The sequence below is a fragment of the Engraulis encrasicolus genome, chromosome 2 (assembly GCF_034702125.1).
Source record: "Engraulis encrasicolus isolate BLACKSEA-1 chromosome 2, IST_EnEncr_1.0, whole genome shotgun sequence".
Lineage (NCBI taxonomy): Eukaryota > Metazoa > Chordata > Actinopteri > Clupeiformes > Engraulidae > Engraulis > Engraulis encrasicolus.
In genome coordinates, this window is record NC_085858.1 from 1,945,434 (window position 1) to 1,969,626 (window position 24,193).

Below are 24,193 nucleotides of genomic sequence, written 5' to 3' on the forward strand. Positions count from 1 at the left end.
TACATTTGTGTTTTGGGACATGGCACATTCACAAGTACGCAGGGAGTCCACATATTTTCTTTATGCAGTACTATCTCGAGCGTCTATACGGGGCCAGGCATATAATTTGTCTCGGAAAGCCTTGGCGATGACAAAGGGCTGTCCGTACCGTTCATCAAGCAGATTCCATGCAGAGTCATAAGAGTCTTTCGACTGAAGCAAAAAGTAACCTTCTAAGGCTTCCCTTGCTGCACCTCCAACATATTTTTCAAGGAAGAAAATTTTCTCTCTACTTGGAATGTTTTTCCTTTCAATTAAGGTTTGAAATGATGACTTCCAGTGATTGAACTTAAGAGGGTCCAAGTGAAAAGAGAAGTCCGTGACACTGCTTGTCTATTTATGATTTAATCGAGCAACGTTTCGACCTTCAGGTCTTCATCAGGCAAAGTGTGAACATGGCATTGAGTGGGTCATTTTAAATCATTCTACAGTCAGCTGATCAGCCAAAGTCCGCAGCTGATAGGCTGACAATCAGCTGTGCTGGTTGTCCAACAGCAAATGGGTCAGCATATAAATTCACAGCTGACTCTTCCACAGAAGTTAAACGCCACATAGTTCAAAGATGTAACCGGTTACAGTCAGAAAAATAAAGTGATCATGATATTTGAAAATGAAAATAAACAACAAAAAAGGATGTATAAGCACAAGACATTGCATATTAAAAACACCCAGTGAGTCACCTATCACATTGATCATATTTACATAGTTCAGTGGAACAATTTTTTGGGCACCTGCGTCCACAAAACAATACCCACAAGTTGGTGGTGTATGTGTGTGTGTGTGTGTGTGTGTGTGTGGGGGGGGGGGTTAGGCATGGGGGTATGACAATAATTACAAGAGTTACAAGAATGGCTTGATGTCAAATTCTTCGTTAAGACCATTAGGAGACATTGTGTTCAAATAGTGGATCCAAAACGTCTCACGTTGGAGTAATCTTTTTCCTCTGTCACCGCCTCTTGGTGACCTATCCACACGTTCCACGCCTATATATCTGAGCGCACTTACGTTATGACCGGCACTTTTGAAGTGGGCGGCTACAGGGCTTTTTTCATCGCCGGTCTCTGATTGTGCTACGATGTTCACTGATTCGAGTGCGCAGTTCCCGTGTTGTCTTGCCCACATATGCCAAGCCACAGGGGCAGCGTATTAAATAAACAACATGGGTGGTGCTGCAGGTGATTGCACCTCGGATAGGCAAAGACTTGCCTGTATGTGGATGGCTGAAATGACGAAGGCGTCGAGCTTGTGCTGCCAATTCTTGCTCTGCTACTATCTGCTTATCCTTGGCTTGAAGTGCATCCAATTCCTCTTGCCTGTCGTCTTGCTCACTCATGATCTTAAGTACAGCCTTTGTAGCTACATATTGCGCTTCAGCCTTTTTCTTGTTTGCCTGTGACTGATTGGAGCAGATAGAATTAGGCCCGCAGCCTTTGGTAACAGGAAGGGCGATGCTGGAGGCTGAGGAGGCAAATACAGAACCAGCTTCAGGCCAAAGCAGCTCATTGTCATCTCCCTGAATCCCTGAATTAGCATTCTTTACTACGTCATTGGTAATTGAAATACTTTTATCCAGTTTAGCGCGCATGTCATGGGCTGGAGTGTCAACTGCTCTGTAAGCATCATAGACTTCATTAAGTTCGGCCAGTTCCTTTTCAATGCGCACAACATGATCTTGAAGAATGTCACTTGGATGATTTTGCTCCACAGATTTTTTTAGTCACCTTTGCTATCACCTTCCAACACTCATACACATTATTGAAACGAAGCAGCAATGAATTTAATTTGTCCATCTGTAGATATTTACCCTTTTCTGTTAATTTCCGTGATCTGGTGCTTTTGCGAGGTTCATTTTGAGGTTCAACACTTAAAACAATATTTTCTTTTTGTTCTAAGTCAGGTTTACCAGTCTGTGTGTCAGCAATGTTTCCCAATTGCTGTAGCAATTCCTTACACTCCTTACACATCACTTGAACCATTGAAAATAAAGAAAATGCAAATAAATCTTTTAACCTCAACAATGTGATTTCACCTCAATTCAGTTGCATTTATCCGCTCATCTTTTTTTTACAATGTCCTTTAAATGTCCACCCCCTGGAAACTCATGAACATTTTTAAAAAAAATGTTTCCTTAAAAAAGTCTTAATCAAAAAACCTAAAAGGAGGGAAGAGAATTGTTAGTGCTTATCTGTTTGATGCCGTTCTTTTACGGTGTCGTTGGTGTCCAACCTTGCAGTCCGAAAGTCCGTATTCAGTCACTTGCTATAAAAGTTCCGGTTCGCTGGCTTCTTCAGCGAAAGAAGCAGCCTTGGTGCTTGCTTCAGCCGCGTAAAGTCTCTGAGCCGCAGCAGTAATGTAACTTCCACAACGTCACTCATCCGCGGCAACGGTACTTCAGTCTTGGTGTCCGACGTTTAACTTCAGCTCCGAGTTCGACTATCACTCCCTTCCAGGAAAGACGCGAGACAAGTTCTTCAAGTTACTGATGGATTTATTTTCTTCTTTATTAATTCTTTATCCTCCGTCGAACTATTAAAAGCAATAAACACACACACATAGTAAGCAGACAATCCTAACACCCAAACAAAAGTGCCAAATCTAAATGGGAATCATACACAATAAAATACACACATACCTCGCTGGCTGCACTTCACTGAAAGGGAAATGAGTAAGATACGAACTTGAACTTCAGACTTTAGACAGTGCGGCATACAAGCAATTGCCACGAGTCAGCTTCTAGCTTCTCCATAACAAAGGAAGTGTGCAACATTAAAAACCCTCCGTGTGAAACCCCAACCCACGCGACGTCACATCCCATATAATTGACATAATTGACCCCACTTCATTCTTGACCCAAAAATAGACACATATCAGAAATATAAAAATATAAATGTAGAAGAAAGATATATGAAAAATAGAATTGTAGAGAAAAACATACAAAGAAGAAGTCAATGATATTTAAGCAGCTAAACTCCATCCTTCCATAATTTAATCCATTCTTTTTCATGTTCTCATAGCGGGAAAATTGCCTGTCAACTGTGTTATCAACATATTCATAAGAATCTGAATTAGAAATCACATGTAGAAAAACACAGATAAAGCATACAAATACATGAATTGATTATGGTGTTGTGGTGGAACTTCTGAGGTCCTCAGTTAGCACAACACCATAAAATGGCTGAAATGTCAAGCCGTGTTACCGTCAATGGTGTTACGCATCAGCTATGGCAGAGGAGTATGTTTTTGCCAATTTATCTCCATATTGGCAGACAAACAAATAAAATAATTTGTGTTCTAGGGAGATGGGTTTGTCTGCTCTGTTTTTTTCTCCTAAAAAAGTGCTGACTTGTTCCCCTGCACTGTTGACCGTAACACAGTTGAGTAACACGGTTGACTGTTTTGAAAGTGTTTTTGCGCTATTGGTCCCTTATGTGTTGGAAAACAGACAGGGATTATCTCTGGAGAAGGAAGTCTTGAAGGAAGGAGGGTGACTAAATTCAAATCAGACGTTACAGGGATTTATAATGAAAAATTTGTCAGTCTGTATCACAGTGAATCATAAAATCCTACTTATGAAGTGCAACAATCACATTTTCTATATCAGTTGCACAGATTAATGACAACATTATTGCTAAGGGACATAAGCACTTTCAAACGTATGTTGTTTCAACTCTGTAATATTTTTATATATGTTTGAAATGACATAGGATTTGTCCATAACACTGTTGACAAAATAATCAAGCAAACAGCCCCCACCCCCCCCAAAAAATGTTTTTTTTGTTTTTTTGTTTTTTTTAAAGCTCGCTGGCTATCTAACCAAAACATGTTCAATGTTGAAATTACAATGTCATTTTTTGTTCTGTTTGTTATTTTAAGGAAGATAATATGTACAAAAATAAAAAATATAACAAAGCATCAAAATGCTTAAACCATGTGAGATCAAAGGCTAGACTAGAGTCAGACAGGAGTCAGGCCCGTTGCTCCGGACCGCTTCCAGGCGGAACGAAAATAAACCGGTCTTTGTTCCTAGACGGCACTATTTGTGAAGCGAGGGGTGCATCGTCAGTATGCAGCGGTGATAAACAGAAAACGGCAGTAATAAACGCTTATTAGTGTCACTGTATGCACTTATAAAAACAGCGGTAACTTTCTAGAAACACTTAAATCATATTTTAGTTGTTTATTATCATTTCGAAGCGGTTTCCAATGATTGGGAAACGCATCACGGCTGTATTAGCACAGCCGGTTTACCCCACTCTGGTTGTATGGGACAAAGATGTCTGACAAAAAGCGTCACGGACGGACGGACCAACGGACAAAGCTTCTTATAGAAATGCTCCTCATCAGAGGCTCTCAATCCGAAATAACGCCATATTATTGAGCCGTTCGTCCTTTTCTTTGGAACAAATTCTGCTGTTTAGGCTTCTTCTGTGGGCGCCGCCATGTTGAAAGAGTTTATCAACACAAACACACGCCGCTACACGCAAGGGGAGGGGGAGGAGGAGGAGGAGGAGCCAGCTCTGTTGGGGGGAAACACACGCAAGGAGGAGGCGGGGCGGACCGCTCCACAGCACAGAAGGGAAATCAGAGTGGCGAAATCTTACGCATTTACAGCCTAAACTCGAAATATTCGATATGTCAAAATATTCATCGATTTCATAAAACTCGATTAACCGCCCAGTCCTATTATTATATTAGTATTTATCAAATGATTTAAGATTAAGCTTGGCAATTTGTTTGTTTGGAAACTTAAATATATACACTATGTAAACATCTAGGTCATTTATTTGAAAAAAAAATACTGATAATTGACATTTTGCTTTTGCCAAAAGCGCAGTCGAATAGTAGGCGTAGGATCACTCTTAAGCCTTTCCCAATTTCGATAGCATGTTTCTGAAATCATTTCAGAGAGATTTAAAAGGTTGTGTCTGATGATACAGTAACCGATGCACCGTCTGCAAGCGCTTAAAAGGCTGCACCCTTTTCAATGGAATAACTTACTCGAGCCAATCCCAGTTCACAGCTAGAGGAAAAGTAACATCTTTTCGAAACAAAATATTTCACGAGGTATTCTTTCAACAAAACCTGATTGGGTTTATCAGTGCCGCGGTCATTCACAGATCCATCAGTGGGGATAGCCACAGTAGTTGAATGACCTGCTAGTGCTACTGTAGGGCACCGCTTCCTAGTCACTGTCGGCCCGGCTGTCATGGTCAGGATCCACGGAGATAGTCCAGGCTTCTAACATGTCATGTCGTGGGTTATCCAAAGTTACCCGTGTTGGAGTTTTTAAACATTTACGCATAGTGTTATCCATATTCAGGAAAGCACAAAACTTGCATGTCTGCTTGCAATCCTCCTTCCCCACCACTTCATTTTTGGAATTGGTAATCCACTTAATGGACATCCACAACATTCTGGCCAACCGGCGTTGACGCATAAAAAAGCTTATCAGCTTCGGAAGTGCAATTGTCTTTGATTAAGTATCTTCCCTTTCCTCCGTTTGGTAACACTACCAGGATATTGGCGCTTCATTTTGATAATTTCACAACTTTATCACAACCAAAGAAAGTACTCATGTAACACCGCATTATGTAATAACAGTGCAATATGTAATAGTGTAATACATTATTACATAATGCGCTGACAATTTCCGCATTATGTAATAATTTCCGCATTTCGTAATGCATTTCTTGAACACATTTCGTAACTACTTTTTCTCATCTTGTAATAAATTATTACATAATGCAGAATTTATTATGAAATGCGGCTGATATTTTTTTGTTTTGATGGAAATGTAATAACATGATGCATTATGTAATCATATATATACTAACTAAGGCCAACCAGTGTTTTATACAGCATTAACCAGGACCACTGACAAACAGCTTGTAGTTGAAAAAGGGTGTGCACAGAAAAAAGTTTGGCTCGGCCCATGTAACAGGTCCTTAAGAGACACTGACTCACTGCAGCAAACCAGGGCAGTCCTAACAGCATGGCTCGCAGCAAAATTTAAAACCTGGATCTACCAACACGGAGTCCTGCCAAGGTTCCTTTGGCCTCTACTGGTGTACGAGGTGTCTACTGTGGATATGTTGGAACGTACCATCAGACAGTTCCTCTGGAAGTGGCTTGGGCTACCTCGATCCCTCAGCAGCATTGCCCTGTATGACAATCCCACCATGTTGCAGCTTCCTATCAGAGGCCTGTCGGAAGAGTTTAAGATCACCTGTGCCAGGGAGGTGATGATGTACCGGGACTCCTCAGATACATAAGTTGCTTCAGCAGGAATTCTGGTGAAAACTGGACGAAAGTGGCGCGCACAGGAAGCAGTCAACAGAACTGAGGTACGGCTGCAGTATAAAGTTCTGGTTGGTAACACCGCAGTGGGTCGAGCAGGTCCAGGCAGCTTTCCCAAACCCCGCTACAACAAGGCCAGAGGAAGGGAGAAGCGACAGATGGTGCAGGAGGAGATCAGAGCAGAGGTGAAAGAAGACCGCAGGATCAAGATGGTGGCTATGTACCAGCAAGGCGCCTGGACAAGGTGGGAGCACGCTGAACCCTGTAAACTCACCTGGTCAGAGCTCTGAAGATGCGAACCCCAGCGCACCAAGTTCCTGATACAATCTGTGTATGATGTTCTCCCAAGCCCGACCAATATGTAGCTCAAATGGTCCTGGTTGAGTTTACTGTCCCCTGGGAAGACAGAATGGTGGAGGCCTACGAGCACAAGAGGTAGTGGTGGAATGCCGGAGCCGGGGTTGTGCGGGCCAATCATAACCCCGCACCCTCAAACTCCTAGGAATAAAAGGGCAGCTGTGCAGAAGAGCCATCAAAACCATTATAGAGGCCGCCGTGATGGCAATGGATCCGGAGGGGGGATCCGCAGAGTAGTGGGCCACTTGGACACAAGTCGGGTGAGGGTGTTTGATGATCAAAGACCCGAAACACCTCATGACCTCGGGTTCATCACTGATGATGTGTCCAAGTTGGACCTTGTGGTGTATTGAAGGACCGTACCTGGCACTAATAATGCCGTTACCGTACCATTCCCCGAGCGTTCGATTTTCTCTAACACTTGTATGATTCTGCAATCCAATGGGATACACCATGGTGGTTCTCCCAGCTGTTTGGGATAGAATTCAGTACCCAGCACTTCTAGTGCTTCTTGTGTACCCTACTCTGAGTTTTCGGTTGGGTTTAACACACCTCATCGCTCTGCTCGATTTAACGCTATCAATTCTCTCCTCACTCAGGCGTTTATGGTTCCTACAGTGCGGTGTTCTATCTGGCAGCCCGCTTCACCCTTCGTCGCAGATCCCTGCGTCTGGCGCGAAGGCAATTTTGTTTACGGACACTATGCCCCTGGGTTCCTCTTCACTGCACAGTAAAAAAAGAACTGTTGTTCTTACGGTAGATTGCTGGCAGCAGTGGTTGCCAAAGTCTACCTTTAAACAAATAACGGTATATTTCCTTTTTACATTTTACGGTAAAATTATGGCAGCAGTGGTTGCCAAAGCCTACCGTTAAATAAATAACGGTATTATTATTATTTACATTTTACGGTAAAATTATGGCAGCAGTGGTTGCCAAAACGTACCATTAAATAAATTACGGTAAAAACGGATTATACTCAGGTGAGTTCAATTATAGAGTTACAATCAGACAACTGATTGGACTGATTATACTCAGGTGAGTCCAATTATAGAGTTGCAATCACAGACAACTGATTGGACTGATTCAACTCATTGGAGTCCAATAAACATCAACTTAATTAGATACCTAAATAAATGCCCAATTGCCAGATTGTCTAGTGCAGGCAGGTGGACCAGTCTAGTATCATCAATGAAGGGTATGCAAATCCATTCTTTATTTAAAAAAGGCCTGAAAATAACCTTAAGGAAAATGAAGGCCAAAGCTAGCGGGGCAAGCAAGCTAACAAACAAGCTAGTTAGCAAGCCATGCAGCCACCCTTACAACGTGACCTGCTAACCGGGCCGGCCAGGCCAGGCGAGGCGAGGCGAGGGCAGGCCAGCCGACCAGCCGGCCTTACAGCCAGCCGGCCTTACAGCCAGCCGGCCTTACAGCCAGCCAGCCAGCCAGCCAGCCAGCCAGCCAGCCAGCCAGCCACCTAGCTAGCTAGCAACCAGTGAGCAGTACAATGCAACAGTCCCTGTTTAAATACATGTTCAAGTGAACCATGTGACCCGAGTGATTAAGCATTTGACAGGTGCAGGCAGTAAGTTAATCATTGCATGACAGCCCTTAGCACTCAGGTGAGGTCAGGAATTGATTGATAGATTGATTTGGATGGGGTGGAATGACAGTTTCAAATAGACTGGGCTACTTCTAAGAGACTAAATCAAGGGATTACTGTCCCAGGTAGACTTTTTCAGATTATACTAGTCTATAGGTATATTTTACACATTAAATGAGGCTAAACTGTAGGCTGTTACCGGATAAATAATAAGTTACAGTGAATTAATGCAAAATGTGCAAACTGTTGCCATTTGCAGTCCTTAACTGTTGCACAGTTTATTCAGTTGCCAGCTTCATTGTTGTCAAATCTACAACGTGGAGGCACCTGGAGCCAAGCAGACAGGCAATATGTTTTCTGTGGAGTAATTAATATTTAATTCATTATAACCTCCATTGCTTTCTGTTGGGTAGGAGGAATGCAAAAAAAGATATTCTGAATTTTGAAGAGGTTTACTGTGTCAATTTGCCTCTCAATCGAAAACTCTGATGGCAAAGCCTCAAAGTCCAATAAGGGAAAAAAATATTGCGGTGGAGAATTTTTCGCAGGATGAACTAGAACACATGCAAAGGGTTGTACTCTAAGTTAATACTCATTGATGGCTACTAATCAAATAGCGTGTTGACATCAAACTCTGCCTGTTACAACCAGCCTATCAGTGGTTTGACAAGTTACACCTGGAACAAGTGCAATCACAAGAGATCTATTGGACTAAAAGAGGACAAAAAGCCTAACACGACCAGAAAGAGCACCTACTTTTTGTAGTATACACAATGTGAAGAAAAGCAGAACAGAGTTCTTTGTCTGTTGGTTCACAATTTGGTTCACTAACAGAGGATTGAGTTTGGTTCACTTATAGGGGACTCAACAAAAATGGCTGCTCATGTTGCTAAAACATTTGGAAATTGGGGAGGTGTGTTTTCATAACTCTCTAGGGAGTTAAACATTAACTCTCTAGCTCTCTTAGCTCAACAACTCGGATCCAGAGGAGTCAAATAACACTCTGTAGTGTTGCTACAACTCTTGATGTTTAGATTTTGGCTGAACACCAGTCTAACTCTGATCAATCTAACTCTGGCAGATTAGCTGTGTACATATGTGTACACCAGTGAAAAATAAAGTCATGTACCGTTTCTTGACTACTTCATCTTCACTTAACGGTATTTTCCAATATCTTCTTTTCAGTGAACAGTTCAGTATTTTCTACATATTGACACCAGTGAAAAATAAAGTTATGTACCGTTTCTTGACTACTTCATCTCACTTAACGGTGTTTTCCAATATCTTTGTTTACAGAGAACAGTCCAGTATTTTCTACATATGACAGCTGTCAAAAATAAAGTTATGTAGCGCTTTTTGACTAAATAGTGGCTTGCCATATTTAGTACAGAGATAAACTGTTTTACATTTTACGGTCACTGACTGTTGCAATTTGATAGTTTTTTGCCGTAATTTCAACGGGCATTTTTTACAGTGTGCCACGTAGTATGTCACGATTAGATTTGGAGTCTCCAGTGGCCATGTGCGGTGGCCAAGGGTGCACATGGTGTCTCCATGGTGCCTTTTTCTAAATGGGCCTAATTTGTTAATAATATTCTGTATTGCAACTGCCACGAATCATGTTGGTGTCCGTTCGGATGATTTTTATTTGGCTGCAGAGTCATGGCTTCCATTGTTTATCAATTTCATAATTTGGCCGTCGAGCCAACCTGTTTTCATGTTGCAGATATTTTTTTTTGCTGCCGAGCCAACCTGTTTTCATCTTGCGGATATGTAAATATATGGTAACACATAAGGGATCAATACCACAAAAACACTTTCAAAACAGTCAAGCGTGTTACTCAACAGTGCAGGGGAACAAGTCGGCACTTTTTTAGGAGAAAAAACAGAGCAGACAAACCCATCTCCCTAGAACACAAATTAGTTTGTTTGTTTGTCTGTCAATATGGAGATAAATTGGCAAAAACATACTCCTCCTCAACTGTCATAGCTAATTGTAACACCATTGACGGTAACACGGCTTGACATTTCAGCCATTTTTATGGTGTTGTGCTAACTGCGGACCTCAGAAGTTCCACCACAACACCTTAATCAATTCATGTATTTGTATGGTTTATCTGTGTTTTTCTACATGTGATTTCTACTTCAGATTCTTATGAATATGTTGATAACACAGTGGACAGGCAATTTTCCCGCTATGAGAACATGAAAAAATATGGATTAAAGTATGGAAGGATGGAGCTCAAAACTTACCAAAAAGTCTTCCCATATCCTGCCAAAGAGGTTATGACATCACGTGATGTTATTCGTATGGCCTAAGACCAAACCATGATTTATGGAGGGGGTTTCAGACCGTGACACGGTTAACACAGTTTTCGTGGACACACACAAAATGGCAAATTTCATGTATAATGGAAAGGACAGTGGTCTTTCTGACAGTTTTGTCGTATTGTGATGATTACTGTGAATCAACATTTGCAATCGTCTTGGGCAAAACAAGTTTCTTTACATGCTAATATGAAGACTGAATCTGACATTTGGAAAACAGGACGGCATGAAAACGCCCAAAACCAGTATTAAATATTCATTCTTGCTGAGGGAAATAATGCAATGTCTACACTTTCTGTATTATATGAAAGATAAATCTGTGCTAATGTCCAAAACATCATTGGATGCAGTTAATAGTTAGTGGAATTGGCAAATAAAATCCATGGACTTAAAAGCGCAGTCTAATCGTAGAATCACTCGTGTGTGTGTGTGTGTGCATGTATCGTGTGTCGTTTGCATTAACCATGAGTACTTGTGTTTGACGTGTCGCTTCTGTGTGCTCACTTTGCCAGTGCTTTAGGCTAAAAAGTGATAAAGTTGCTTCCAATGTCCTAACGAGGCATGCTTTTTCAAAAGCTCTTTTATTTTATATTCTACATCTTATAATATATCACCTTACAACCCCATATTTTGGGGCAGTCAGATTTTTTGTTGACCCACTTGTTATATAGTTTCTGCCACAAGTGTCAAAAGTAACAGTAAAAAAGAAGCATATTTTCCTTCCAACACAAATAACTTGTCTGAGTAACCAGTAGACCTGTGTACTTGTCCTACGATCAGCTAACTCTGCACTGGTTGGTTCCAGTTTGTGGTGGGTGCGTGTTCCAGTGTTTTTCAGTTACAACACAGTCTATCTATCTAATTAGGTACAATGGAATAAATGGTGTAACAGCTATGTAATGCCATGTGCTAGTGTGGTAATTACACCACAAAAGTACTTTTACTTTTACTTTTGACACCTCTGGTTTCTGCCTATGGCCATGCTCTGGACTTGTTAGTTTGTCCTCCTCACTGTGCTCTGCACTTGTTGGTTTGTCCTCCTCACTGTGCTCTGGACTTGTTCAGGTCATAGGGTTTGATGAGGGTGCAGGATCTGTGTTGAGGATCGAGCCTGTGAGAGCACCAGGGGATGAGGCCACCTACGAGTGTGTGGCCCGCAACACACAAGGAGAAGCATCTGCCACCTCTAAACTCACAATACTTAGTGGTAAGTGCCCAGTTAGGATACCCTTAATCATAGAGAAATATGCAAACAAACAGCGTTTTCAAACTTGTGGAATTGTGTCAAATTACGACCCACCACTACATGTATCTGTCGCTCCAACAGTAACTCGGGCCTTTCGCGAAGTCTTCACGAGAAAAACAGAAAAAAATAAACTTTAAGCCTCGTGGTGCTTTTACGAATAGCTTTGTTTCTCGTAGTTGGAAGACGAAAGGGGGGACTGACAATTGGTGTAGTTTGGTTCTGGGGGGAAGAATAATGCGGACGGATGTCAACAATCAAGCGCGAGTGAAGGCTAACTGGAAACTATGGTAATCAAACATTTCAAACAAGTGATTTACGGTTAAGTTTAGGGTTAGGGTTAGGTTTAGGTTTAGGTTTAGGGTTAAGGTTAGGGATAATGTTGGAGGAAGGGAGACATGGCATGAAGCTGACACAACGACAGCACTCCCCTCCCGGAATGCACGCTTCTCTCTCTCACCCACTCTCGACGACAGCGTGCATTGCCCAACTACGAAAAATGAGGCTATATCGTAGCGGCACCACAAAGCATGTAGTTGATTTTTCCCGAGAATGGGCTTGTCTGTCTGTCTGTTTATCTGCCCCCAGTGCTTTGCCTCTCCTACAGGTGGTGCCAACCACGCATCATTGGACTCGTTTTGATGGAGTAGGCCTAGTGCTATTTTGCTGTAACAGAGAGCGCATATACCTACACTTTGCCATTTCTTTTTTTAACTTTCTTTTTTATTAATTATTTACATCCAGATACAAGGTTACAAGCATGAAAAAAAGACAAACAACACAAAGAACAAAACAAAAACATAATATAACAGCTTATGGGTTCATCGTCTTCATTTTTTTTATATAAATGCAAACAATCAAGTCTATTCATCTATAATTTGTTCAGTTGTATCATCTTTGTTAGAGCCATTTCACCCATTTCCTTCCAAATAGTTCCTCCCGCATTTTCAAACAATGTGAGAACTTTTCCATGCCATAGATCTCTTCCACTATACTAAGCCAGTCTTCTTGAGTTGGGGGGGTCTACCTTAAACCATGCTCTTGTAACTGCTTTTCTGCTGGCTGCAAGTAGTACCTTACGCAAGTATGTATCTTCTCCTTGAACCTCCACCTCTACCAGAGGTGTTTTTTGAATTTCATACCCCAGTATTTCTTTTAACTTTTTCCAAACTCCCTCCCAGTAATCCTCTATTTGACCACATAGCCTCCAACATGAGCTTTTCTCTGGTGTGTATCTTCCTGTTATCTTTGGTGTTATGAAGAACCTTATGATATTCTTCCACCCAAATCCCCGCCATATTCTTGAACCCGTAGCTGACTGTTGCGCTTTACACACATTATTCCAGTTTTCTTCCGTTATTTCTATGTCCAGCTCTTTTTCCCATTTTTCATTTACATATGTGGTTGAATAACCTCCACTGGCTCCCAGGGCTTGGTATAGAGCAGAAATTACTCTGCACGTTCTTCCTTCATCTGCATTTATTATTACTTTAATGATCCCATTTTGTTCTCTTTGTTCTTTTAATTTAATTTCCTTTATATAGTAATCCCTTACCTGGAAGTATCTATAAAGTTCCCTTGCATCCAGTCCAAATTTCTCTCTCAAAGCTTGAAAGCTCTGCAGCTCCCCCCTCTCAAGCAATGTGCACATGGCTGCAATACCCCTTTGTGCCCAACTCTCAAAGCCCTGATCATTTACCCCTGGTTTAAATCTCTTATCATGGGATAACCATCTCAAAATCTTTGCTTCTGTTTGTAGATTATATCTGTTTATTACCAAGTGCCAGATCTCCAATGTGAATTTGCTTATTGATCCCAACATGGTCTCTTCTCGCTTGAATAGTTCCTTATCAGTTATTAGTACTTGTAGTGGGCTAGCCTGTTCTTTCATTTCTATATCTTTCTATCTAAACGTAGGAGCAGGTTTGCACACTAAACAAGACACAAAGGTCAAGCACAAGGAGTTTTTTTATTAGAGCAGGGTAGAGCAGACGTTTCAGGCTGTTGCCATCATCAGTGCTCTCAGTGCTCGCAATGAGCCCAACTACTGTGCAACAATTGAATAGTACCCACCAGGGTTGACAAGAGACAGGTGCAGTGGGAGGAGCTAATCAACAGAGCAAAATCCAATTATGCAATCAGGCAATTCAATGATGAACGTTTACAAACAAGTGAGTTCAGATAGACAGTATGTAAAATGCAATTTTTTCAGATGACACATTTACAAAAAATGGGATGGGATAGCCATCTCAAAATCTTTGCTTCTGTTTGTAGATTATATTTGTTTATTACCAAGTGCCAGATCTCCAATGTGAATTTGCTTATTGATCCCAACATGGTCTCTTCTCGCTTGAATAGTTCCTTATCAGTTATTTGTACTTGTAGTGGGCTAGCCTGTTCTTTCATTTCTATATCTTTCCATCTGGCTATATACAAACCCCAACTCCGATGAAGTTGGGACATTTGGTAAACAGTGAATAAAATCAAAATGCTATCATTTTCAAAACATTCAATCTGTTCATTAGATGGAGAATAGTGAAAAGACAACATATTAAGTGTTAAAACCGAGAAAAAATATTGTTTTGGGGGACATATGTACTCATTTCTAATTTGATAAATCCAACACGTCTCAAAAGAGTTGGGACGGGGACAATAAATGGCAGCAAATGTCGAGGAAGACTAAAAACAAAACAAAAGACAACACTTAACAGTTAAATACATTAACCGATGAGATGATTTTATTAAAAAAACAGTGTTAATTCCTATCTTGGACATGATTTCACCAGCTTAAATGGTGGGTGTATTCCTTGTCATGTTTTGCAATGTTTTCCTTTCTGTACTGCTTACAGTGTGACAGGTCTTGACCAAAAACCCACCATTTTATCACCTGCTGGTCCTTATGATGGAGCCAAACTGTTAAAACATAGCAGAGAATGCAATTTGACCTTACTATGTGGCAGTAATCGAAGATCTCCCTTCAAAATATAATGTATGAGTGGCTTTTCATGCTGTTTAAAACCCATTTATACCATTCCGCACTGTATTTAACTCTACAGATGAGTGAGAACATCTTATCCAATGCACTACTGCACCCGCATGCCATCATGGAGGCTGACTTTTGAAGCTAGCACTAACACAAGTTGGATGGTCCATTTTCACTGTAGCACAGGATGTGCAATGCTCTATTATTGTCAAAAAGAATGGACTTCTCCAACTTCTGCTGACTTCTGTAAGCAAAGGACAGTTTCCCATGTCTTCTGGGTCTATTTCAAGTGAGCTCAGGTGCTTAGGAGAATGTGACACCCCTGTATCATTTTCATGCATTAAGCATTCTTAATATGGTCAATTTTCAATAGCTCTAATTCCTGAAGTGCTAGAGTGAGACTACAGCCAATATATATTTCATGATGTCATGAACCTGTACAATGACTTTATTAACAAAACTATGTCTTATATACACTCAATCGTGGTAAATCAAAGGGAATTCAAAAATGTATGTAATAACTATGGTAATTATTCCCTTTGCATCTTTAATTCTGAGTGACTCAGCCTCTCTGTGATGATCTTATACCTGGACACCTATATTGTCCGTCAGTACAATTCATTTTGAAATGTTCTTCTTTGTTGTTTTATCTTATTTGGATGTTTACTAAATTTCACTGATCCCCGTCCCAACTCTTTTGAGACGTGTTGGATTTATCAAATTAGAAATGGGTACATAGGTCCCCCAAAACAATATTTTTTCTCGGTTTTAACACTTAATATGTCGTCTTTTCACTATTCTCCATCAAATGAATAGATTGAATGTTTTGAAAATGATAGCATTTTGATTTTATTCACTGTTTACCAAACGTCCCAACTTCATCGGAGTTGGGATTTGTATTTTCCATTGCACCAGCAAAATACTGCCCTCAGTTGTGCTGCATAGAAGTAGTCTTGTAGTTTGGCACTGCCATGCCCCCTTTGACTTTAGGAAGCTGCATGGTGCGATATCTAATCCGTGGCCTCCTACACTTTGCCATTTCAATGCATTCTGGTTAGAATGTTCAGACAACCTCAGTATAAAATATAGATACTTTTGCTTATCACCCGGTGAGCAGACGGAACCTCTTCTGATTGGCTGAGCAGGTATCCTTTCTTCCCCAAGAGCAGGACACCTATGATGTCATGCGGGCGTGCGGGCGTCTAAGTAGCTTCTTTTCTAACTTTCTGGCGAAGTGCCGTTACTAATTCTATCGCATCTGGTTGTCTAGTCAAGACCTCGTCGTTAGTTCTATCGCATCTGGTTGTCTAGTCAAGACCGCGTTACTAATTCTACCGCATTTGGTTGTCAAGTCACCCCAACGTTCTGTGCGCGTCCTTACATGCCTCCGATAGAGGCACTTCTCACTAGATTAGGAAGTGGTGCCCATAGCAACGTACCAAGCGCAGTGGTTAATCTACTTTCTCAGGAAGCCTTAGATCAACATATTAAGAAATTAATACTGTGTCAATTAATACTGGCAACTGGGTGATAAGCGGAATAGTGGCCTTCGAGGTGTCCCGATATCAAGGGAAAATGGACTTCAATGGAAAACGAACAGTTAGAACGCTCCGCCTCGTCCATTATTTCCCTTGATATCGGGACACCTCGAAGGCCACTACACGAATAATCTTAATGTAGTTAGCAGCCAGTGCTCATGCGCAACCAGAATGCATTGAAATGGCAGTGTGCATGCGTGCAGCATAGCAAAAGCAGCACTGCTTAGGGAGACTTTGAGGCACATTGGGGGGGGGGGACTTAGTTGCAGATGTAGGGCATTAGTCTATTTTGTATTTTAATGATAAGGGAGGCTTTGGCAGGCTTATAATAATGTCGAGAGGGCACTAGCAGGCTTATGATGAGGCCGAGGGTGAATTTGTTCAAGAAAGATTAAGAACCACAGCACAAACATTTTATACTCACTTGAAACACTGCTCTTCCTCTGTCTCAGAGGACAAGCTTCCCCACGGCTTCCCCAACATAGATATTGGTCCTCAACTGAAGGTGGTAGAGCGCTCACGTACAGCCACCATGCTGTGTGCCGCCAGTGGCGAGCCAGAGCCTGTCATCACCTGGTTTAAGGACTTCCTGCCAGTTGATCCCAGTGCCAGTGGCGGGCGCATCAAAATGCTGACATCAGGTGAGTAGTGCTTACTGACATCTAATGTTTAAATGAATGTCTTTAAATGAGTCTCGCCAGTTGGTATGTTTCGCTGCCCTTGGGTGTAGTTTGGTATGTTCTAGGGATGCAAACAATTAATCGATTAACCGACTTAAATCGATCAATGCGTTAATCAATTAAAAAACATTAATCACAATTCAACTGACAAGAGTCCCAGGTTAAATGGGCATGTGAAGAGTGTGTGTGAAGAGGGGTATGAATAGTGGGAATATTTATTATTATAAATCACCTTTGGGTTAAAGAATTGAAATAGAATTAATTTAAATGTGGTATTTTATCTCAATTTTTTATTAAAATGTTTAGATTTAGTAGGGTTTTTAAACATTGAGAACGCCGCTTATCAATTAATCGTAAGTCGATCGATAAGGCTATCAACTAATGATTAATGAATTAATCGATAATTTGCATCCCTAGTATGTTTGCACATACAATTTCTGCCGTTGCCTATAGATATCTCTTCATCTGTCAAGTCATTAGCAATAATGTGGCCAAGATATACTCTGTGAGTGCAGTGCCAGCCAGATAGAGGCCAGCCAGATTCTTTGCTCCTTATGATCATGATCTTACTCCTAGCAGCATTGTATTTTATATCACACTCATCTCCAGCAGTACAGGGACTAAGGATGACCAAGTCATCTACATACAGTCCCAGGAAAAAGTTTGTACACCCTTTGAAATTTCTTACATTTCTGTCAAAATTGATCATAAAACATTGTCTGATCTTCCCGGAAATCTCAAGAAGGAACAACCAGAGTCTACTTTAATTAATTCCACCCAAACATTTACCTATTATCATATTTTTATTGGTCAAAAGGCCATAACATTCACAGGAGAGCAGGGCATAAGTAAGTACACCCTTGCATTAAGTAGGTTTTAACCCTCAGTTAGTTGCAATAACATCAACCAGACTTGTCCTGTAGTTGCAGATCAGATTAACAAAACAATCTGTTTGTATCTTGTCTCCCTCTTCTTTAGAGAACTGCCTCTCGTCAGCAAGGTTTGTGGAATGTCTGGAGTGCATAGCTTTCTTGACTTCATGCCATATAATATCAATTGTTTTTTGTCAGGGCTTTGACTGGGCTATTCCAGAATGTGTATTTCATTATTATGAAGCCATTCTAAAGTCGATTTGTTTCTAAAGTATGGGTTGTTGTCACATTCAGGACCCATACTCTTGTGTGCTTCAATTGTGTGACAGACTTCCTCACGTTTTTTTCTGTAAAATATCACAATAAACTTGAGTTCATTGTTCCACTGATAATAGCAAACTGTCAAGGGCCTGAGGCAGCAAGGTAGCCGCATATAATGATGCTCGCCACCATACTCAGAAGAGGAGATGTAACCAAGAATAGCTAAAAATGGGATTCATTCTGCCAATCTAAAATTAATGGGGTTTCTGTCCAAAAAAAATATTGCTGCACCTTTGAGGTTTGCGAAAAAGCATTTATATGCTTCATAGAATTACTGCAAAATATTCTGTAGACCAACGTTGAAACCAAAGTTGAATTGTTCAGGGGAACACACAATGTCATGTTTGGAGGAGAACTGGAGAACCACACCTTCACCAAAACATCATCTCCACCTTTGATTATGGTGGCGGGAGCATCATTATATGCGGCTACCTTGCTGCCTCAGGCCCTTTTTGAGTTTGCTATTATCAGTGGAACAATGAACTCAGAAGTTTATCGAGATATTTTACAGAAAAAAGTGAGGTAGTCTGTCACACAGTTGAAGCACACAAGAGGATGGGTGCTGAAATGTGACAACAACCCATACTTTAGAAGCAAATCGACTTTAGAATGGCTTCATAATAATGAAATACACATTCTGGAATAGCCCAGTCAAAGCCCTGACAAAAAAAACAATTGAGATTATAAGGCATGAAGTCAAGAAAGCTATGCACTCCAGACATCCCACAAACCTTGCTGACGAGAGGCAGTTTTCTAAAGAAGAGGGAGACCAGATACATCCAGATTATTTTGTTAATCTGATCTGCAACTAAAGGAAACATCTGGTTGAGGTTATTGCGACTAATTTAGGGTTAAAACCTATTGAATGCAAGGGTGTACTTACTTATGCCTTGCTGTCCTGTGAATGTTTGCATCTTATGGCCAATGAAAATATGAAAACTTGTAAATATTTGGGTTGAATTAGTTAAAGCAGACTCTGGTTGTTCCTTCTTGCGATTTCCGGGAAGATCAGACCATGTTTTATGACCAATTTTGACAGAAGTTTAAGACATTTCAAAGGGTGTACAAACTTTTTCCTGGGACTGTACATGATGTGATTGATTATTTCGTCACCAACACTAACACCAGTTACACACATATTTAGGGACAGTGACAAATCATTCATATACACATTAAAAAGAAAAGGAGATTGATCAAATTGTTGACAATGAATAGAGCAGAGGTCACTTGATTCCTCCATTTCACAATTCTGTGTTCATAATAATAAAAAACACTGCCCGTGTGAGTGTGCCTGTGTCTGTGTGTGTGCGTGCACGCGCGTGTGTTTGTGTGTGTGTGTGTGTGTGTGTGTGTGTGTGTGTGTGTGTGTGTGTGTGTGTGTGTGTGTGTGTGTGTGTGTGTGTGTGTGTGTGTGTGTGTGTGTGTGCGCGCGCGCGTGTGTGTGTGTCACTCTCTAGGTCCTCTGCAGATTGAAAACTCAGAGGAAACGGACCAGGGGAAATGGGAGTGTGCAGCAACCAACTCTAAGGGTGTTCGATTCTCTGTCCCAGCCAACCTTTATGTGAGAGGTAAGACATGAGTTGGCAGTTTTCCCTTTGTTCTCGTGCTCTCATCTGATGAAGGAAATAATAGGAGATGTGTAACTTGCATTGGAGATCTCTGGTCTGGTAGGTGAAGAGAGCTGTCTATATCAACAGAATAGAACAGAACATTATTGTTAGTCTAAAGTAGTGTTTCTCTAGCCTGGCTCTCGCGCAGACCCTTAGTGCTTCGTGCATCTTCATTACACTTCGTGAGCTGTCCATCTGCGTGAGAAGCAGGTTAGTGTTTCTCCACCGGGGTGACGTGGCACCCTGGGGTGCCGCACGCAGCACGCCCCCCTCAGGGGTGCCGTGGAAACGTGGCTGACGGTATGTGAATTTGAGCTAAATAAATAAATAAATTATGTAATATTATACATATTTGTCTACATTAATAAATTAATGCTTAGTGAGTGGGATCTTTCATCTACCATTTCACGCACGATAAAGTAGGCTACATTTAGGTCACCCCAGTATGGCCTACACATAGCCTGTCTGAGATAAAGCTGCAATTTCGAACGTCTCCAAATGTGTTACTTTTATAAGCTTATGTGGTATTGGATGCGATGCTATAATAGGCTACGGCTTGTTGGTTTGGGGTGCCTTGAGATTTTTCATGAATTGAAAGGGTGCCTCGTCTAAAAAAAGGTTGAGAAACACAGGTCTAAAACCACTTAGTGCTCAGTATAATTCTACAACAATGGAATTCTACGGAATCTCAAACCCGCCGGCCGGTTTTGACAGTTAGCATGTGCGTGTTGTTTTCCATCTGCTTCCTTTAGCATTGCAGCATGTATACTTCCAAGCCGTCCTAAACTAGGACGTGAGCTTGAGTCAGGGGACTGACCCTGTTTACTCAGAGGCGTCCATCAAAGCCGACAGCAGTGGCTCCCCGTCTCTCTCTCTCCCCACTTGCCTCCTGTCACCACCCTCACTGTTCTGTCACAAATAAAAAGTGAAAAAAAGACCAAAAGAAAAAAAAACATTTAAAAAAAGGAAATAGGACTTGCACATGCGCGCCCCTTGCCTGATTTTCATAGACTTCAGATCACGTACCGCGATTCTGGTCCGACCAGGACTATATCGATTAGCGTTTCCATGGCCTGGTTAACCCGCCTCCCTCGGCTTGCTACTGGTTGAGGGCTGTGCCGAAGTTTAAACCAAACATTTTTTAGCCCAATAGAACGTCTCTGCTTAAACCACGTCACTGCCTTGAACACGCCTCTACCCAAGACAGTTGGAAATGCTCAGTTGATTGGTTCCAGACAAAATGGGTGGACATCCCGCTGTAGCGGGATTGAGCAAGCTCCTGGCTCTACTGTGTCTAGCTGAGCCGAAGGCGATGCGTCACCAGTAGGGCGGAGCCCGGCTAGCGCGCCCCCGCTTTTATACCCACTCAAGAATGTCTACGGGTCCTCGCAGTGTATGCCTCCGGCAAGTAATTATAAAGGTGCTTCGGTGGATGTCTCATACGATGAGGACGTCCAGTAGAGAGACGTCTCTCTCATTCTCCTTCAGAGAACTGGGGACATGTACATGTCCTATTGTTTTCTATCTTCTTCCTTTAGCTTCGCAGCATGTATACTTCCAAGCCTGTGTTTGCCACTTCAACCTTTTTGTGTTGTGTTTGTCCATCCTTCTTCAGTGCGCCGTGTGCCCCCTCGCTTCCACACCTTCCCCACCAACCACCAGATCATGCCAGGAGGAAGTGTCAACCTCACCTGTGAGGCTGTGGGGTCACCCATGCCCTTCGTCAAATGGATGCTCGGGTCTGAGGATCTGACACCAGAGGACTCGACGCCATTTGGCCAAAATGTGTTGGAGCTGACGAACGTGCAACAGTCAGCCAACTACACTTGTGTGGCCATGAGTTCCCTGGGCACTATTGAAGTCATGGCTGAAGTCATCGTGATAAGCATCTTAGGTATGTACATGAGCTGTCTATATCAACAAAATAGTGTTAATTTGACCACCCTGGATTATTTTATTTTTAAGATTATTTTTGTTACCAATTGTATAGTTCAAAGTGGACAGTTGACGATGTTTGTGAATTGGTTGAGTGTGTAAAATCCTATACGTGGGTTCTCAAATTTTGTTTTCCCCTGGCTGCGCGACCCTGGCTGCGCACAACTCAACCTCTGATTGTTGGAAACCACTGTCCGTCAAAAAATTGGCTGACGTGGTTGGCTGCCAGTATCTTGCCCCCCCTCACAACACTGTGTTTATAAACAAAAAACATGTACATAGTGAAGATGTATTTGTTTAGGGAGGGAGATATACTGTAGAAGCAAAAGGCCCCATAGCCTTCTCTCATTGTCCCTCTCTCCCTCCCAAAAGAGATGTTAACAGCTGGGCAGGTACAGAGCAGAAGAGATAGAACAAGGGCAGTATATGAGTTTACAGAGCCTTCACAGGAAGCGAGGTCACATTGAATGATGTCACATACAGTTGTAGTCTTACCCAATTGCAATCAACACCAGTGAGTCAATGTATCCCGTATAGAGGCCTACTGGCAAATGCACCTTTATTGCCTCTACAAACTAAGAGAGGGTTGTTCAATAACGGATAAAACAATCCATGGACATTGAAATGTTATATATGTATACTGTATAAGATTGGGGGCAATATTCAGATTCCATGAATAGTTAAGGATGATATTTCTGAATGAGGGCTGTATGCAGACGTAATAACAACCCTAGCATGATGTCACATTATTGTTGCAACTGTAACAGTGCACCCGAAACAGTACTTTTGCTTCTTCTTATTACATCTGTGAATAATGGGGCAGTCAATCTAGTGTTTGACTGGCCACACTAGCCTGATGAGCCAAACAAATGACATTGTCACCCACTGAGATGGCAGGATGCTTGGTTCCCTAGCTGTCTGACACCACGTCACTTTTTTCTGCTTGTGATTGACAACAGCTCTGGACCTAAAAGGTTTCCCCTCACCTCTTCTTTTGCCTTGCAGAGCCTCCAAGATTCATCCAGATTCCCAAAGACCAGATAGTCGTGTCAGGGGGAACCGCCTCTCTTGTGTGTCAGGCCACAGGTGAACCCAGACCACAGGTTGAGTGGAGAAAAAATGGAAAGACAATCGTTTCTCAACTCATGGTAACACACGCACGCACGCACACACGCACATGCACGCGCGCGCACACACACACACACACACACACACACACACACACACACACACACACACACACACACACACACACACACACACACACACACACACACACACACACACACACACACACACACACACACACACACACACACACACACACACACACACACATACACACACGCACACACTATACAAGTCTAAATTACTGACAAAGTCATATTATTTAGTGGCCCCTTGGAAAGGGTTGGGATTGGTATTGCAATGACTGTGTCTGTGTTTATCAGTCCACCGCAGTTTGTGGGATTTAACACACACCCCTTATGCAAACAAACATACAGTACACAACCAGTGAGACCATTAATTACTCTTTTCTATTAGACCTTCTTCTAAATGGGCTTTATTGTTAATAATGTATTGCAACTGCCACGAATCATGATGGTGTCCATTCTGATGATTTTTAATTTGGCCGCCGTTTCCATTGTTCCATTGTCCATTGAGCCGCCAACCTGTTATCATGTTGCAGATTATGTTAAGATTTTTTATTTGAAAGGACTTTACATGACATAACACATGTGTTACGTTGCTGCTTGCATTGTCCATGGGGTGCTTATATATGACACTTTGCGCCTGTGTAAGGCCCTCAGTATGCTTGCAGCAGGATATGCGTGTGTGGGCACGATTCTTGCATGAACGAGTTAAGATGCTTATTTCATGTCAATTTTGTGCGCGTTAGACACGGCAGCCAAACTTATTTTCCCGTCTTGTTTTTTCTGGATCCAACTGTATAGTTTGTACTTGTTAGTTTGTCCTCCTCACTGTGCTCTGCACTTGTTGTTTTGTCCTCCTCACTGTGCTCTGGACTTGTTGTTCAGGTCATAGAGTTTGATGAGGGTGCAGGATCTGTGTTGAGGATTGAGCCTGTGAGAGCCACACGGGATGAGGACACCTATGAGTGTGTGGCCCGCAACACAGAAGGAGAAGCATCTGTCACCTCTAAACTCACAATACTTAGTGGTAAGTGCCCAGTTAGGATGCCCTTAATCATAGAGAAATATGCAAACAAACAGTGTTTTCAAACTTGTGGAATTGTGTCAAATTACGACCCACCACTATATGTATCTGTCTGTCTGTGTATCTGGCCACAGTGTTTTGCGTCACCTACAGATGTTGCCAAGCGCGCATCATTGGGCTCGATTTTGATGGAGCAGGGCTGATTTTGCCAG

At 41.9% G+C, this 24,193-nt stretch overlaps 1 protein-coding gene across 1 annotated transcript in view; it reads left to right on the top strand.

Moving 5' to 3' along the window:
- The window catches only part of LOC134465748 (receptor-type tyrosine-protein phosphatase F-like), a 101,822-nt gene that overhangs the window by 71,431 nt on the left and 6,198 nt on the right, over positions 1-24,193 (top strand). The window contains exons 12-14 of the mRNA XM_063219588.1: positions 21,484-21,762; positions 22,809-22,951; positions 23,843-23,984. Coding sequence (XP_063075658.1) covers positions 21,484-21,762; positions 22,809-22,951; positions 23,843-23,984 — 564 coding nt within the window. The remainder of the gene's footprint in view (positions 1-21,483; positions 21,763-22,808; positions 22,952-23,842; positions 23,985-24,193) is intronic.